Genomic DNA, 17,002 nt, shown 5'->3' with positions numbered 1-17,002 from the left:
GAAAGGTGTCCTTGCAGCCGGTTCAAGAGCTCGGACAAGCCCGACGTGAGACTTGGGGGCAGCGTGTAGAGGTGGTTGATGAGGCTAGGCACGTACTGCATGGCCGTGAGGAGGGCCTGAAGCGAGACACCGGTCGTCAGCATGTCATTGAGCTTGCCAGCAATGTGCTTTGCCTTGTCGTTCAGCTGCTTCTTCATCCACTCGCGACGGCCAATCGGCGTTCCCAAGACCGTCATGCCCGTGTTGGCCGTCTCGCGCACGGCATCTGGCAAGGCAGACTCGATAGCAGCGATGGAAGCGGGATGGTGACGAGGCATGTAGAAGCGGCTCTTACTGGGCTGCAGATGAAGGCCAGCAGACTCTGCACGAGCCTTAACAATCTCGACGTCGGCCGCCACGTCCTCCGCGGGACCCATCAGTACAATGTCGTCGAGGTACTTGATGACCTTGCAGCGGTAGTCAGTGGTGGCGTCGAGGAGACCCAGGACCTCACAGGAGTACAGGGCAAAGAAGAAGGGCGATAGCTCGTTGCCCTGCACAATGCCTTGGCCAACATCAATGTCAATCACCTTGAAGAACTTGTCGACAATGCAGTGGGTAGTGGGTCGAGCATAGTGTCGTTCAAAGGCGCGCAAAAGGCCAGGAACCTTGTCGGCCACAATCTCGTGTAGCCGTGCTCGGTCGGTGTAGTTGAAGGCACTCTTGAAATCGAGGGAGAGCATGGTCCAGCCCGGGGTAGACTCACAGGCTTGAAGCTCACCAAAGGCCATGCCAACCGCTGCTGAAATGCCGTCCTTGACTCTGACGGCCAGCTCTGGACTGGCCTGTAGCAAGTGGGCAATATGGGGCTGCTGTTGCTCGAGCAGAGCGCGGTTGACAACCTTGTTGAAGATGGAATCCGTGCCCACGGGTCGAAACTTGCCATTGGCCTTCTCCAGGATAGTGTAGTTGATGGAGCAAAGGGCATGTCGAATCGACTCGGGCACGGTGTTGTTGGCAATGTGGTGAAAGATCTTGTTCAAGGCAACCTGAGGACCTCCAGTGGCGGTGGTGGGGCCCTGAGGCGCGTCTCCATCAGAAGGAGCAGTCGGGTCGCTGGTAGAACCCTGGCGTGGGCCCAAGACTTGACTGAAGTGCTCCTTGATGCGGTAGATGGAGGCAAGAAGCTCACCAGACCAACCATAGGGATCGGTGACGCCCTTGGTGGCCGCCAACGCCTTGGGGAGCTCACCCTTGGTGAAGGACACGTTTGGGGAGCTCGCAGCCGTGGCTGGTGCCAGTGTAGACGTGGAGGCGGGTGTCGAAGCAATGTACGGGGTCAGCCCGGGCGGTACCAAGAGGTCGCGCACGGCCTGAACCTCAGAATTACCAATCACGGCACGAGCCTTGTCGGCATCAAATGCTTTGGCAATCTGACCTCGGTTCAGACGGTTCGTGACGTGGTTTGCCCAGGCTTCGTCCGCCAGGTCCGGGTCGCGGACGAGCGACCTGAGGCTCTGGTCGACTGCGTCGTTCGGGTGGGCCCCCGCGCCGGCGTTCAGCTGTCCTTGACGGCTCTGCTTGCGTGCGACTGCCTTGCGCATGGCGTCCACGACCCGACCTAGTTGCCCCGTCACAAGCCAACGGAGACGATCGTGAAACATATTGCGCAGGTCAATCGTAGACAGTGCGGTCGAGGGAGCAGACAACAACATGCTAGGCAAGGCCAAAATCAAAGCCCAGCACATCTCTCGCTCTTCAGCGGTATAGTCCGAGTGGACGGCAGACCAATACAGCTGGCTCAGGGTGGCAGCCATCAGCTTGGTCTCGGTGGCGTTGGATGGGTAGCGGCTGCGCTGCATCAGTGGATGCCGGGCGCTGATGCGAGACCCTACACACTGTTGGGGCCAAGCGCCACGCATAATCTCAAGCAGGTCGTGTCCAGCCGCATGAAACAACGCCTCGGTCGCTCGCTTCAGATTGGCACCACATCGGGAGCGGTGTTGACTGATACCAGCAGCTTCGAAGAAGAGGTGACACTTGTTGCACTGGGCGACCAATTTGGCCTCCATCACCTGCTTGACCAGATCAGTGGCTTGCTCGTCGTAGGGGTGCTCGCGTAGTACATGATTGACCCAGCCTTTGCGGTCAAGGCGGGGCCCCTTGCATTTGCAAAGCCCAAATGGGCAGGCGAGGAGTTGCCTGTGGCCAGATGTCTTCAGCAGGACCTTGCGCTGGGCATCCAGCACGTTGGCAGCGATGGACGGAGCGGGATCGCTGAGAAGAACATCTTGCTCACTCTCACTGTGTTCGCTCGCTGTATTGTGTGTTTCACTCTCACTGACTTCGCCAAGTGGGGCTGAGTTTGCATGCTCACTGTGTTCGACAGGATGTGAAACGGCAGCGGGCAAAATGGCAGAGGCAGGGGGTGAAGCAGAGGGCGGAGAGGGATCGGAATGGGTTTGTTGTGTACCCGATGGATATGGCAGCACCATTTGAGCGGGTGTAGGTGATTGCACCAATGGCTCAGGCGTGACACTGCCGTTTGTGTCACCGGCACCATCATGCGCGGGAGGGGCGATAGGGGTGGGCGCGCGGAGTGCGGTGGAGCGAGGAGGGGAGTCGCTTTCATCCGAAGACATGGTCAAAAAATCCGATGGTGTGTTAGGAATCGAATGATGTGTCTGCCCTGTGGACTCGGGCGAGGGTTGTTGCTCCCCGCTGCCATTTGGCTCAGAGGGCACCGATGCTGACAAATCCTCGGTCATAGGGGCCGAAGATGTGGCAGTGGCGGCGGCAGGCATTGCCGCAGCAACTTGAGCAAAGGAGCGAGGGCTGGGGAGAAGCATTGGAAGTGTTCCGATGATGGGATGTTGCTCCCCGCCGCCGTTTGACGTCCTGGTCACTGGCTCGGCCGCGGGCACGAGGCAAGGAAGGGAAGATCAAGTGCTGGATGACCAGGCTCCTGCCCGTGCAGATCGTGACGAGCCGAGTCCATGCAGATCAGACCCTGGATGACCAGGCTCATGACTGTGCAGAGGATGACGAGGCAGGTCCGAGCAGATCAGACCCTGGATTACCAGGCTCATGACCGTGCAGATCGTGTCGAGGCAGGTCCGTGAAGATCAGACCCTGGATTACCAGGCTCATGACTGTGCAGATCGTGACGAGCCGAGTCCATGCAGATCAGACCCTTGATGACCAGGCTCATGACTGTGCAGAGGATGACGAGGCAGGTCCGAGCAGATCAGACCCTGGATGACCAGGCTCATGACCGTGCAGATCGTGTCGAGGCAGGTCCGAGTAGATCAGACCCTGGATGACCAGGCTCATGACCGTGCAGATCGTGTCGAGGCAGGTCCGTGAAGATCAGACCCTGGATTACCAGGCTCATGACCGTGCAGATCGTGTCGAGGCAGGTCCGTGAAGATCAGACCCTGGATTACCAGGCTCATGACGGTGCAGATCGTGTCGAGGCAAGGAAGGGAAGATCAAGTGCTGGATGACCAGGCTCCTGACCGTGCAGATCGTGACGAGCCGAATCCATGCAGATCAGACCCTGGATGACTGGGCCCGGACGACGCCGAGGATGGCGAAGCAAGTCCGTGCAGATCAGACCCTGGATGACCAGGCTCCTGCCCGTGCAGATCGTGACGAGGCAGGTCTGAGCAGATCAGACCCTGGATGACCAGGCTCATGACTGTGCAGATCGTGTCGAGGCAGGTCTGAGCAGATCAGACCCTGGATGACCAGGCTCATGACTGTGCAGAGGATGACGAGGCAGGTCCGTGAAGATCAGACCCTGGCTGTTTCAAGACCGCCGCAAAGGATGACGAGGCAGGTCCGAGCAGATCAGACCCTGGATGACTCAAGACCGCCGAGATTGTGTCGAGGCAGGTCCGTGCAGATCAGACCCTGGATGACCAGGCTCATGACCGTACAGATCATGTCGAGGGAGGGAAGGGAAGATCAGGTGCTGGATGACCAGGCCCGGACGCCGCGGATGATGTCGAGGCAGGCCCGTGCAGATCAGACCCTGGATGACCAGGCCCGGACGTCGCAGAGGATGGCGAGGCAGGTTCGATGGGGCTCAGGCAATGCCGAGTGTCGTCCTGTGTGATTCGGTTCATGGTGAGCAGCCCCGGAGAGAGCAGGCAAAGAAGCGTCAGTCGTGGGAGTCAGTCCGTGTGTGATCAGGGCCGAGCGGCGCAGAGCTTGTCGAGTCAGCATGAGGCCCAATCTGAGACAAAGGAAAGCTGTGCAACTCCGACATCAATATCTCTTCGGCACGCAAAACAACAAAAGAGAACGAGAACATTTTATGGGCTTGCATTATGCCAAGAGGTACAAGTGCAAAGATTCACTCACAAGGCCAAAAAAATGATGAAAAACGACCAAGTATGACCAGAGATACAGTCATTTCAAACACAACACCTAAAACGGCAGTCAAATATCACAACGACAAACCATCACAGCACGATCACAAATAAACCCGTCGCACGCTCACACTATAACAAGAACATGGATTAAAGGAAGGCGAGCGAACAAGACAGAACAAGACAGAAGGAGGGAAGTCGAATGATCGGGGTCAAAAAGGCAAATGGTACCGATCTAGGGAGACCGCTTCCATTTGTAGCAGGTGGAAACACATTTGCAGTTCAGTGGGGACAGAGAATGGACTATCGCACTGATCTGCGTATAATAAATTCAGTGGTCAAATCTCAGAGCTGGAAGCAAAGCTGTGCAACCCCGACATCGAATCACTACGGCATGCAAAACAACACAACAAGAGAACAAGACACTTTTATCGGCTTCTATCATCACACTGAAGACAGGTGGAAGCGAAATCACGGCCAAGAAAAAAATCGGCGGCGTCAAAGAGAGCAACTTTTAGAGACACAATCTGAGACGGTATACATTACCACGTTGTGTGTCCTCTGGCACTTGATTTTGTCGAACCTTGTTGTGTAACATCTTGCCGTACCATCCTGCTGTAGCGTCTGTTGGTCCCAACATATTGCTGATTTCACACACACACACTATCCTCTGACCCCCGACAACTCTGTGTGCTGTTTCTCGGCCACCCTGGAGCAATCTTCGTCCACCCCCAACGACCGCGATGCTCTGATCGACGACATTCGAAACGAGTACTCTGACCTCTTCGACGACGGACCGACTCCGGCGCCGGCGCCGGCTATGCGAGGCGTAGAATCTGCTGAACACAAAATTATCTTGACGGACAATGCGCAACCCGTCAAGTAGCGAGACTACTGCCGAGGCGAAGCCGAATTGGCCGCACTGAAGCAGCTCCTGACCGATATGGTTCGAGACAAGGTCATCCAGCCTTCGACCAGCCCTTGGTCATCCCCTGTGCTCCTCGTAAAAAAGTCCAACGGCTCCTGGCGATTTTGTGTCGACTACCGTGCCCTCAACAAGGTTACCGTCAAAGACGCATATCCACTGCCACGGATTGAGGACTGCTTAAGCCGTCTCCGCGACGCAACCTGTTTTACTTCGCTGGACCTCCGTTCCGGCTACCACCAGATACCCATGGCCGCCGACAGCGTGCCCAATGACTGCTTTCACGACGCGCTATGGCCCCTACGAGTTTCGCGTTTTGCCGTTTGGCCTGTGCAATGCTCCTGCGACGTTCCAGCGGACCATGAATCAGCTCCTCGGCGACCTTCTTGACGACTTTGTCATTGTCTACCTCGACGACATCTTGATCTACAGCCCAACGCGGGCTGACCATGAACGCCACGTTCGACGTGTTCTCGACTGACTTCGCGATGCGCAGTTCAAGATCAACATCGCCAAGTGCTCCTTCTTCCAGGACCAGGTCGACTTTGTGGGCCACACCGTGAGCCACAACAACATTGCTATGCAGACCTCGAAGCTGGCAGCCCTCCGGGACTGGCCACTCCCTGCTACCACCACTCAACTACAACGTTTCCTGGGCTTCGCCAACTACTACCGCCGTTTCATTGCTTCGTTTTCCAAGCTCGCCAAGCCGCTGACTGATCGTGCGAAGAACAGTCTCAAGCGTGTCAAGCTGGCTTGGACCCCTCAGATGAAGTCAGCCTTTGAGGACCTCAAAAAGGCACTTCTCGATGGCCCCGTGCTCATGATTCCAGACACTTCGGGCCAGTATCCCTTTTCCCTGCAGACGGACGCCTCTGACGAGTGCATCGGCGCCGTTCTTTCTCAACAAGGCCGCATAGTGGACTGCTTCTCGCAGAAGCTCCACGACGCCGAGTTGAACTACCCTGTCCGTGACAAAGAGTTGCTAGCCATTGTGCGCGCTTAAGCGCTATGCCCACCTGATTGGCAATCAGACTGTCGACGTGTACACTGACCATCGCTCTCTCCAGTATCTCGAGACCACCAAGCTTCAGGGCCCAGTACCCCAGCGTAGGCGCTTTGATCGTTGGTGCATGGATACGCTTCAGCACGTTAATATGCGTGTGATTTACCTACCAGGCCAACACAATGTGGCCGCTGACGCCCTCTCACGAATGCACATGAAGGACGAGGATGTTACAACGTTTACTGCCGCCGAGCCAGTCCTAGGTGAGGACGAGGATGGCACGGCGATCCGTGATGGCGGCGTTGCCTTTGTGGCAGCGGCCGCGACCCAGGCCAGCGAGACCACCTCAGCGCCAGGCAGCACAACCGTGCTCCAACTTTCCATCTACCCCCAACTGGTGGAGGGTTACCGAACAGATCCTGACTGGCAGGCCAAGTACGCCGGCCATGCCGACCCCAGCAGCAAGCCACCTAGGCGTGGGCGCCTTGGTATTCGATTCCGGCGGACCGAACTTGATGCTGCAACGGGTCTCCTCTACTACGCTCTCCGCACACTCAGTTTCGGTCACAATGGGTCTTTCCACTGAAACCCCCATAGCTGCTGTGACCTCACACATACACACCTACACTTAGACCTCGCGTTTCCTGGCACATGCCTTGGGGCGCTAAGCTTGTGACTACTGTTGTTTCCCTTTGTTGTGACACCTGCGGTTGGGCAAGGGTTGCACTTTCCCCATCCTTGGGATCGAGCGGCTCTGCAGCGAGTCTAACGGTGCACCTGGTCTGGTCACTGTGAATGTTTGCCGACCACAGCTGGTTCAATTGACCTTGAGACACCATCAAAGCTTTCGGTCCGTCCCGACGGACGTCTCTCAACATCTCTCGAACCGCTTCCTCAAACCTACGCGCTTCCTTACAACCCAAAACTGGCCTCCAGACTTTCTGGATCCTGACACGATATCATGGTTTTGATGCGCCCGCTTTCCAGCTTTTCGCACTCACATGTGTGGGTGCAAACGAGTTATCCCACCTTTTGACTCTGGACGATGCATTCAATGTGCATCGGGCGCTGCCGGTTGTCTTTCTTAGACAGCTCCAGCCAGGCATGGATTTGGAAAAAAAGCATCCCACCGCGTTTTTTGAAACAAATTCCCAAAAATCAGCATCTGATTTGCCCAAAAAGTCTGACAAATGCAGACAGACGTTGCCCACGGATTTTTTTTTTTTTTTTGGATCGACTGGATAAGGAAAAGCATGGCTGAGGCGGGTGGGGATTCCATCGCGCAGCTCTTGAGCGAGGCCGAGGCTACGGTGGCCAGTTGTGAGCGCAGCCATGTACGCACTTGCGTAGTTGATGTCGTTGAAATAAACTCGCTGCTGCTCATGTCCCTGCTGCTCATTTCCCGGCTCTTTGCTTTGCTTTGCTTTTTTTTTTTGGTGGGGGGTGCGCTGCTTGTTTCCGCAGGAGGCCGTCGAACGTGCTGTGCGGCAACTTCAGGTGACTAATACACGCGAGAGCAGCAGGCTGCCCTTTTTTTCTTTCGTTCCCCGCTCTGTCTGCTTGCAGCTCATCGCACCAACACCCTCCTTGGCAGAGCTTGGCAGACCTAGTCTCTCACGCTAACCTGTTTTCCTCCAACGAGGCCTACGATGAGTGCAGCAATGATACATTGAGGTATTGCGACGGCAAACGGTTGCCGAGCAGTTGCGAGATTGGTACCTCATTTGTTCCGGCTGCTTGCCGCAATCATTTGCATGCTAGGTGCCTCTCGGTTCCCTTTTGGCTGGCTGATGTCACTGCTCGCCGCGTGCCTTCACGAGAAGACCCTGAACGGGATGCGAAGCGGATCTTTATTCTCAAGCAAACCTTGGTTAGCTACTGTAGGCTTCTCTCTTTCGTTATCTTGTCCATCAACGCTCCCGTTGCCCCTGTCTTCTCCCTTTGACTCAGCCAAGGCAGACAGACAGTCCAACAAACGTGTGCGCGCGGGTGCTATCCTTGCTCATGGAGAATACCTACCATCGTCCCAGCTGATCCCATTGGTCGCTTGTGCCCTTGTGTTTAGCAATACTATCAAAAGTTTCTGGCTGATTTGAACCAGCTTCAGTTTCCTTTCGCATCGGCAGAGGTCTGTATACCAAGCCCCAAACCCGTTGTCTTTGTAACACGTCAGCTCACGCTCCTTGCTTGGTGATTGGACCGACCCCCATTTATCAGATGCTAGAAGCTTATGTTGAGAGTACACCTGGTATCCGTCGTTCTCGCGAGGTCAAAATCGAGCACTTGAAGGCTCTTCGCCAGACGGAAGGCACAGTGCAGGTAGGTGAAGCCCCAGCTTGAGGCCCAGACCTGCTGATGCTCAATCACAACTCCAGCGTGTTGCTCAGCTCATCCACTTGCGTCTCTCTATTTTCTAGGAGTTGCGCGCGGCAATTGACCGCGCCGAAGCACAAGACGATGAAGATCTGGCTCGCCAGCACATCATTGCTCTCTTGCATATGCAGTTGTTGAAGGCCTGTGAAGCCATCGATATGCTTGGCTGTAAGTCTTTTGGTGGAGCGGGAAGGGGCGGGGGAAGTTATGAGCTTTCTGTAAGATTGACAGTTGACATTGCCTGGTGTCAATAGTCGAGCTGAAGATGCTGGAGGATATTGAAGAACGGCGGCGTAACAACGAGGAGATCATGATGCGACCTCCCACCAATGCCGATCGGCCCCCGGAGAAGCCACTGGTCTTAACCAAGGAAATGGTTCAGGTGAGCACGAGGAATGCTCATTTTTTTTCTTTTGTTTGCGCAACAACGCGATGGTTTCAACAACACGCGTTCACCCATTAAGCTGACTTTCCATCGTTGTCTGGTTGTGCAGCATATGGCAGTAACGGGTAAAAGCGTTGATCGAGCCAACTTCAAACTTTTGACTCGTGGTTATGGCCCGATTGGAGCTCCGACCATGTCTTTGGAGGAAGTTGCTGGTCGGTGGCTCGCTTTTCTTGCATGATCAAGCAAGCATTTGGTTGTCACTCGGTCGTGACTCACACGAGTTTTAAAATGGCTCGAATGTACGGTGCCCCTAGATCGCGAAGTGCGTGAGGCTCTTGAGCGACAGGCACAGGAGAAGCTTGCAGCTGCAGTAAGTGATTCTGAGACGCACAATTCCAATCTTTCTCAATGGCCAGGCACGAATGATAGCAGTGTGCTGTTTGCTCACCACATCGGGCTGGGCAAACTATTAGAACAAACAGGAGCTCCCCGAGAACAGCGAGGAGGCTGATTATGTGGATGCGATGCAGGTGCGAGGGGATCGACTTTCGGCAAAGTTGGCATGTCCATCCAGCTGCTCACCCATGCATGAGCTCGCCATGTGCGTTTTTCTGCTCGGTAGGGGCGTGCGGAGAGTGACTACTGGGACAATCACAAGCGCGGTGAAGGCAATCGATATAATCATGGCTGAGCGTGCCAGGCACTCAATTATCTTTGTGCTTCGAGTCTGTGTCTGATTGTCCCTGGTAATCTTCAATCCATGCCTTTACTATGACTTGGGTGTGAGTGTATTCCCATGTGATGCAGTTGGCCGTGTTGGGGTTCCATTAAATTGCGTATGCACGTGGGGAAAAAGGTGTGCAAATCGCTGGGGCTAGCAGAAACTGGTGGTGACCTTTCAATCTTGTACGGCAGCGCACGGCGCTGAATCTTCGAGTTTCCAGCAGGCAGTGTGTTTGTGAGAGATGAGTCAGATCCCAATCGTGAGGCAGTCGCGAAGTGAAAGAAGATGGCGAGGGGGCACAGAACGCCACGACAAATGTCTAGACGAGACACCATTTTATCCGATCAAGTCTAGCCCCATTTGTAGGCTTTTGTCATGCCGGCCCGGGAAGTATAGGTGTGTTTGTCCTCAACAGCATCCTGTTGAGTGTATGGCGATCACACCCCACACCAGCGGCAAAGAAAACTTTGGTGAGGAAGGATAGCAGAAGCAACCAACACATGCCACGCCAAACTCGCACAAGTAGAGTCGAAAGCCCACCTTGCTGGAGTGAAAGAGCTTCTTCAGAGTCGAGCTTGCATCGCCCTTTGCAGCAATGGGCTTGTCACTGCCGCAAGCACGGGATCAAGGAAAAGAAACAGCAATGCAGCAATGATAAGAATTGGGGTGAGCGGCTGGTAGCCTGTGTTGTCAGCCACGCTGATTTGCCGTACCTGAGAGCCCAGGCCAATTCCTCGTCAGCACCGTGGAGGACCTTCATGATGGTTGGCTTCTTGGCAGCAGCGGTGACAGGTGCAGATGAGGCCGTAGCAGAACGCTTGACCTTCTTAGTGCCGGCAGACTGATCGCCAGGGGTCGCGGCCTTGCTTGCTTTCTTGGCTGCCTTACGTGCCTTGATGGCCTCGCGTTGGGATTTGAGCTCTTCATCGGGTGGATTCAGCACGATGAGGTCCGTCTTGGTCATAGGCTTGCCACAAAGCAGGCAGTTTGAGGAGGGAGCTTCGCGGAGCGCTTTTTCCGAGACAACGCAACCGCAGGCCAGGGGGTACACGAAGCGAAAATGACCGTTCATGGCCACTCCGCTGACTGGGCAGACAAAGTCGGTGGGTTTGTCTGGCGAGATGGGCGTAAGCTTGAGCTCATGGACGTCTTTCCATGACTTGATATGCTTAATCACCGGAGCCTTGGGCGCGCCTTGTTCCTTCGACCCGAGCAGCGCTTCCAAGAGTGGCTCTTTGTTGAAGAGCTGGCCTGAAGGAGGGTTGAAGTGAGCCGTGAAGGCAGGTTCACGCAGTGAGACAAGGAAGGCAGCTGTGAGACAAGCAACGAGGCCGAATATCTTGGCAGGCAAGGTTGGAGAGGGTGAAAGGGGGTGGCATACCAAGTTCACATGCGAAGACGGGCTGCTTCAAGGGAGTAGCACTAAGCGCGCAAAACTTCCATTTTGCGTCGAGTTCGATTTGTGGATCACGCTATGCCATGCACGCGGTATGTGCATGAGGGCCACACCGCTCGGTCAATCGGTTTTCATTGCCTTCATCTCAAGCCGCGATGCCCAACAAATAGGTGGAACCGGGAAGGCACGACCAACCTGCACAGCTTTCTTCTTGACGGTCACAAGTTCGTCGCGTCGCGGGATGGTTCCGCCATCGGCTCCCATTCTGCTGATGTATGCAACGCACTTTGCAGCAGCAGCAACAACAACAACAACAAGTCAATCCAACAAAGACAAAAAGGGGCGCAGGGCGGGCAGGAAGGTGCTGAAGCGAGAGAGGAGAAGGAGGATGTCGAGTCGGTGGTGAGGGCTTGAGCTCAGCGACCTCGAGTTGTATCGACGGCGAACGACACGGCGAAATGTTGAGATGAAACCAGTGACGATAACCACTTTTTGTCAGAGGAAAGACACAGAGAGAGAGAGAGAGCGAGGGAGAGAGAGAGAGAGATTCACAGAGAGAGATTCACAGAGAGATTCACAGAGAGAGATTCACAGAGAGAGAGAGAGAGAGATTCAGAGAGAGAGAGAGAGAGAGAGAGAGAGATTCAGAGAAAAAGAGAGAGGAAGGGACAAGAACCACATGCATCCCATCATCACTGAAGCAACTCTACAAGGCATTCTCATCACCTTGCGCAGCAACCGCATCGCCAACGGTATGCTCGCTCCCTCTCCCCTCCCTCCCCCGCCTCCCCTCCCCCCCCTCTCTCTCTTCGTGTTTCCCGTGGCCATTTGCTGGTTGCGCGAGGGGTGATTGGTGATTGAATTCATCCCGGACTTGGCCCCTTTGCTTGCTTCGGGTGCGGTGCCTGCAGGGCGACGTGGGTGGCCTCGCATATCCTTTTGGTCTGTCGGCCTGTGCGTGGGGTGACGCTGTCCAAGCTTGTTCGCCGTTGCCATGGCCTCTCCCGGCACGCGTCGCACGCTGGCTTCGTTGCGGAATAAGCAGGACAACGACCGGTGCTTTGAGTGCGGGGCTCATAATCCAGCGTGGGCCTCAGTCAAGTAGGTGACCCAACCTTGTGCGACTCGTGGAGCATGGTGGACACCGCCCACCATCACGGCCACCCCAGCCAACGACGAAAGCAGGTGGAAGGATCACATTTGCGAAGCTTTGTGCTCATGACCCGTCACCTCGACCCTTTTGATGGGTAGGTATGGCATCTTCATCTGCCTAGAGTGCAGCGGCGTGCACCGCTCTTTGGGCGTGCATCTCAGCTTTGTGCGCTCCCTCACCATGGACAAGTGGAAGGTGCGTTTGAGGCCAGGCCTGGCATGCCGCACATTGTCAGGGCTTGGTGCGAGCTTTTCGCTCTCAGTGACTGACATTCATTTTTCAATCGTACCACTTGCCGTGATGCGGCCGGCTTAGACCGATGAGCTGGAGCGGATGAGGCTTGGTGGCAATCGGCGCCTCAAGGAATGGTTCGACAGTCAGCCAGATGTGCAGCCAGGCATGAACATGCAGGACAAGTACAACACCCGTGCTGCTGCCTTGTACCGCGACAAGATTGCAACGGAGGCCAAGGGTGAGGTTTGGGATCCTCAAAAGTCACCGGCCCGCTCTTGGCTGCCGCCTCGTGCCGCCTCGACCGGTTCGAGCACGAGTGGCGCCACCGGTGGCGGCAGTGCCGACAGCCTCGAAGCCGCCACGGGCATGAGCCGAGCTGATATCACGCGTCAGCGAGACAACTATTTTGAACAGGCACAGGCTCGCAACGCCTCACGCCGCGATGATGTTCCTCCCAGTCAGGGTGGAAAGTACGGCGGTTTTGGTAACCCCAATTTTCAGGCCCCATCCACCAAGAGTGGTGGTGGCGGTGACGACCTGCTACAGGATGCCTTTTCTGCCATCAGTTTGGGCTGGTCAACCTTCACCCGCACAGCCGCTCAGCTGGCCGATTCGGTCAACGAAACAGTCGTCAAACCGACGGCTGCCCGGGTCGGCGATGAGACCTTTTGGCACCAACTTTCTGACAACGTGACTGAAATGGGTCGTAGCGCGGTCGCCCATACCACCGAAGGCGTCAAGAACATCGGTGCGCTGTTGAAGGACGAAAAGCGCAGGTAAGACAGGATGGCTTTTGTAATGAAGTTGCTTGCATCTTCAACGTGGATTCACGTCCCCGCCGCATCCACAATCTTTTCGCAAGAACCTCTCCTCATGGTGAAATTGGTTGGGTTTTGACACTCGCGGGCGCAGCCGCGGCGGGCGTAGTAGTACAAGTAGTGGAGCGCGCCGGGCTGGTGGCGACGATGATGGCTGGGGTGCGTGGGGCAACGAGGACGACGACCAAGCAGGAGCCAGCACCACCACATCGAGCAACAGCTCCCGAACCTCCAGCCGAGCTGCAGGCCGCGCGGGGCGAGCGAATCGCGGTGCTCAGCAAAAGCAGGGCAGCGAAGAGGATAGTTGGGATGCGTGGTGATTTAGATCCCAAGCCAACGGCATCAAATGTAGCGGCGCCCCAGGGCAGTCTTTGATCGACCTAGTGGCTGTGAGCGTGCGGCGCTGTTGTTCCTCTGCTTGCCACACGTGCTGCGCGACCGGCCTCAAGAAGATCTTTGAAAATTTTACTCCTACTATCGAGCATCTCCAAATCTCATTTTTCAGCATGACTTGTGTGGTCTCTCGCTTATCATTGCAAATACCTCGGGCCCAAAAGAGAGATAATATGATAAGTACGACAGTTAAAGATAGGAATAAATTTGCAATGAGGCCCCGGCTATTTTTTTCTTATTTTCGACTTGCATGTTCATCAAGACTTGCGGAAACTGTCACGTCTCACACATTGGAGAAAGACGGGACTGCGTTCACAGATGCAGACCGCACCTGATTGGCTTATCCAAAAAAATGTCGAGGGGCCCGGCGCAAAAATCGGGCATCTAGACTCTTCTTTTGAAAATGCTCGCTTCGCTTGCTCTCACGACCATACGCGCACTGTGCCGTCGGAGCCACAGCTCAAGAGGGAGGCACCCAGATGATCAAACACTACATCTTCAATGGCATCATCATGTGCCTTGAGCTAGATCATAGATGAACAACAAAGCCGAGTGAGTCGTGAACAAAGCACGTGGGCACGAGAAAACGGACGCGCCACAGCCATTTAGTCAGAAGAGGGCGATATCAAGTACGTACTTCAGCGGCGATGGAGGCCGATTGAATATCTACAATGCGAATCGAGGCATCGGCAGAGCCCACGGCAATGGAGGTACCGCACGGATCAAGAGCGACAACGTAGGCGGAGTGGGGACCACAAGCCACGGTCAGCATGCTGCGACCTGTTCGCATCTCCCACAAAATGACATTGCCATCGGCATCGACGCTTGCTGCGACATCACCAGCTCGGCCAAAGCAGAGGTTATTGACCGCGTTGGTATGGCCCTTGAGGGTTTGAACGGGCAAGCCGCTACGCGCATCCCATAGGACGACAGTGCCATCGGCCGAACCCGAGAGAAGTTGATGCGAGAAAGGCTGGAAGCGAACACAGTTGACAGAGTCGGTGTGCTGACGCAGGGTGTGGCGGCATCGATTCGTGTTGAGATCCCAGACCTTGATGGTTTGATCGAGTGAAGCCGAGGCCAGGAAATCACCCGACGCGTGAAAGTCGACAGACCAGACAGCGTGGCCGTGCTCATTGAGCGCCAGGATACGCTCACCCGTGTGAGAATCCCAGAGGCGCACTGAGCCGTCACCACTGGCTGTGGCTAGGACCGTACCAGTGGGGCTAAAACGAACGTCGGCAATCCATTCAGTGTGGGCCAACACATCAAAAACGGGTTGTGCTGTTGGCAGTGCCCAGAGCTTGAGATGACCGTCATCGCTCACAGTGGCAAACGTCTCTCCATTGGGATGAAGGGCTAGGGCAGTGATGGAGGACGTGTGGGCATGAACCGTGTTGACAACACTGAGAGCCTGGGCTCGAGCGCCGGTCATGGGCTTGGCCTCGGGCGGCGGTAACAGGTCGTCGGGATTGACGTTAAAAGCTCGCATGCGTGTGGTCTCTTCCAAGCGCGGGGCTGATTCAAAGACGGGGTTTCGATGTTGACGTAGGGCCTTGCCTCGCTCGGTTTCCGTGCTGGGAGGAGCAGGTTGCATCATCGTTGCTGAGGACCCATTTGTCTCAAGTTGTGTCTGTCGGAGCGTGGCCTGGATGCTATTCATTTGCGTTTTGGTTCGGTCTCGGTCCAGACGGATGAGGGCCTTTTCGCGTAGGAGGGCATCGTGCTTGGCCCTTAAAGCCACCAACTCCTCCTCTAGGCGTGAAGACAGGTCTTTCAAGCTGGGCGCGCATGCGATTTGGCAAGCAGCAAACGGTTGCGTGTGTTCCAGGGTGAGTGACGAATTCCCCGCGCCAAGCAGCCAAAATCAAGCCAAGCCAAGGTGCACCTCTTAATTTCATTCACAAATTTCGTCTTCTCCTGCAAGATGCGGCGGTGGTTGAGACGATGGTAGTCTCGTTCTTTCTGCAGTTTTTCCACCTTGTTCTGCGAAGATCTGCGAGCCGAGTCCCGCCATGAGCAGTGGCAGAGTATGGATCAGACTGGCGTACGAGGAGTGCGGATGTAGATCTACTTTGATTGAGACGTGGGGTCGAGAGGTACGCGAGTCGAGACGTACGTCTGTTTGTTTGTTTGATGAACCGATTGCTGTTGAAAGTTTTGAACCTGCTGACGGAGGTGATCCAGCTCCCGATAGAGGTCAGGCGCTGGTTCGTCCGTGCGCTCCGGTAGTTCGCCCTGTAAGACCTTGGTATACCACTCTTGTTGAAAGGTCGCCAGAGTGGTGGTCAAGCCATGGCGCAAGAGAAAGTTGCGCACGTAATCCTCGGCCGGCTGAAGCGAACGAGGTGGTGAGAGAGCCACAATCAGTGCAAGTGAGCAAGAGACCGAGGCGTGGGATACGCGGGGCAGACTTGAACAAGCCCCAAGGCGGCCTGAGGGTACATTTGTGGGGTAGAAAAGAGCAGGGGGGGGGGCAAACCTCGGGAAAATCGATGAGCCGCGGCTGGGGCATGACGACCGCTGGCTCGGCCATGATCTTGGGCCCGAGTGCACAAACCCTAGGCGCCTCAACTACAAGCGTACAACCAGCCGATCAGCCTGGCCCTATGTATTGATCCTTTCTTGTTTTTTTTGTTTGTGCCTCGCACCCACACACTCTCTCGTCTGCCACCCCCACTCGTGTCCCCGGCAGCACCGAGGGCCCTTCGACTGTCAGCCGCCAGAAGAGCAGAACACAAGAAAAAAAATGCGTCGTTAAGCAAATCCGCGACCAAATGTCATCCCCTTGAGCTTGCAAGCCCTCCGTGCTCTCTCTCTCTCTGTGCAAATCTCTCTCTCTCTCACACACACACACTCTCTCTACTGCATAAGCTTATTCTTTTCTTTTGTCTCTTGGATGGATGTTGTGTCCTCTGTGTCTCTGTCTCTGTGTGTCTCTGTCTCAGTCTCTGTGTCTCTACCAATGCGTGTCTCTCTGTATCTCATTTCTCTTTATTTTGTATTTTATTTTGGTTGACATCCTTCTTCTCTCGTCTCTCCTCTCTCTCTCATTTTGCCAAAAGGTACCTCTTTGTGTGTCTTTCAGGGTTCACTGGGCCACGTTCCCGTCCCTGGACCGACCCGACTGGGCTTGAATGCATGGTGGTGCTTGGGAGTTGTTGGAGGGCCCAGCCGTTTGCGATTGAGTAAGTCTTGGGGGGGGGGGGGGGGGGGGGGGCGGGCCTTTCAAAACAG

The 17,002-nt window shown here is 55.5% G+C and overlaps 5 protein-coding genes across 5 annotated transcripts in view; 2 read left to right on the top strand and 3 right to left on the bottom strand.

Moving 5' to 3' along the window:
* MONBRDRAFT_26513 (uncharacterized protein) overlaps positions 1-3,190 on the bottom strand; it is a gene marked incomplete at both ends in the record, with an annotated part of 4,225 nt that extends 1,035 nt beyond the window's left edge. The window contains 2 exons of the mRNA XM_001746816.1: positions 53-2,814; positions 3,111-3,190. Coding sequence (XP_001746868.1) covers positions 53-2,814; positions 3,111-3,190 — 2,842 coding nt within the window. The remainder of the gene's footprint in view (positions 1-52; positions 2,815-3,110) is intronic.
* A 4,335-nt stretch (positions 3,191-7,525) lies between these two features.
* MONBRDRAFT_37569 (uncharacterized protein) lies at positions 7,526-9,815 on the top strand. The gene is made up of 12 exons (XM_001746934.1): positions 7,526-7,620; positions 7,751-7,783; positions 7,881-7,960; positions 8,048-8,156; positions 8,352-8,414; positions 8,504-8,605; positions 8,704-8,827; positions 8,914-9,041; positions 9,154-9,259; positions 9,362-9,417; positions 9,521-9,577; positions 9,670-9,815. The coding sequence occupies exons 1-12, from the start codon at positions 7,540-7,542 to the stop codon at positions 9,736-9,738; spliced, it is 1,008 nt and encodes a 335-aa protein (XP_001746986.1). The 5' UTR covers positions 7,526-7,539; the 3' UTR covers positions 9,739-9,815.
* Positions 9,816-10,121: 306 nt separating this feature from the next.
* On the bottom strand, positions 10,122-11,852 carry MONBRDRAFT_26511 (uncharacterized protein; the record flags this gene model as incomplete). Its single annotated transcript, XM_001746815.1, has 6 exons — positions 10,122-10,190; positions 10,312-10,378; positions 10,485-11,022; positions 11,153-11,243; positions 11,363-11,432; positions 11,746-11,852. 6 exons carry the CDS (start codon positions 11,850-11,852, stop codon positions 10,122-10,124), a joined length of 942 nt encoding a protein of 313 aa, XP_001746867.1.
* A 309-nt stretch (positions 11,853-12,161) lies between these two features.
* MONBRDRAFT_9256 (uncharacterized protein) lies at positions 12,162-13,334 on the top strand (the record flags this gene model as incomplete). The annotated part of the gene is made up of 3 exons (XM_001746933.1): positions 12,162-12,268; positions 12,419-12,515; positions 12,636-13,334. The coding sequence occupies 3 exons, from the start codon at positions 12,162-12,164 to the stop codon at positions 13,332-13,334; spliced, it is 903 nt and encodes a 300-aa protein (XP_001746985.1).
* Positions 13,335-14,105: 771 nt separating this feature from the next.
* MONBRDRAFT_26509 (uncharacterized protein) lies at positions 14,106-16,301 on the bottom strand (the record flags this gene model as incomplete). Its single annotated transcript, XM_001746814.1, has 5 exons — positions 14,106-14,204; positions 14,403-15,546; positions 15,654-15,761; positions 15,885-16,099; positions 16,248-16,301. The coding sequence occupies 5 exons, from the start codon at positions 16,299-16,301 to the stop codon at positions 14,106-14,108; spliced, it is 1,620 nt and encodes a 539-aa protein (XP_001746866.1).
* Positions 16,302-17,002: the final 701 nt, after the last annotated feature.

The sequence above is a fragment of the Monosiga brevicollis genome, genomic scaffold, assembly GCF_000002865.3.
Source record: "Monosiga brevicollis MX1 MONBRscaffold_14 genomic scaffold, whole genome shotgun sequence".
Classification (NCBI taxonomy): Eukaryota; class Choanoflagellata; order Craspedida; family Salpingoecidae; genus Monosiga; species Monosiga brevicollis.
The sequence above is the reverse complement of the archived record's forward strand: the minus strand, read 5'-3'. Positions and strand labels throughout refer to the sequence as shown.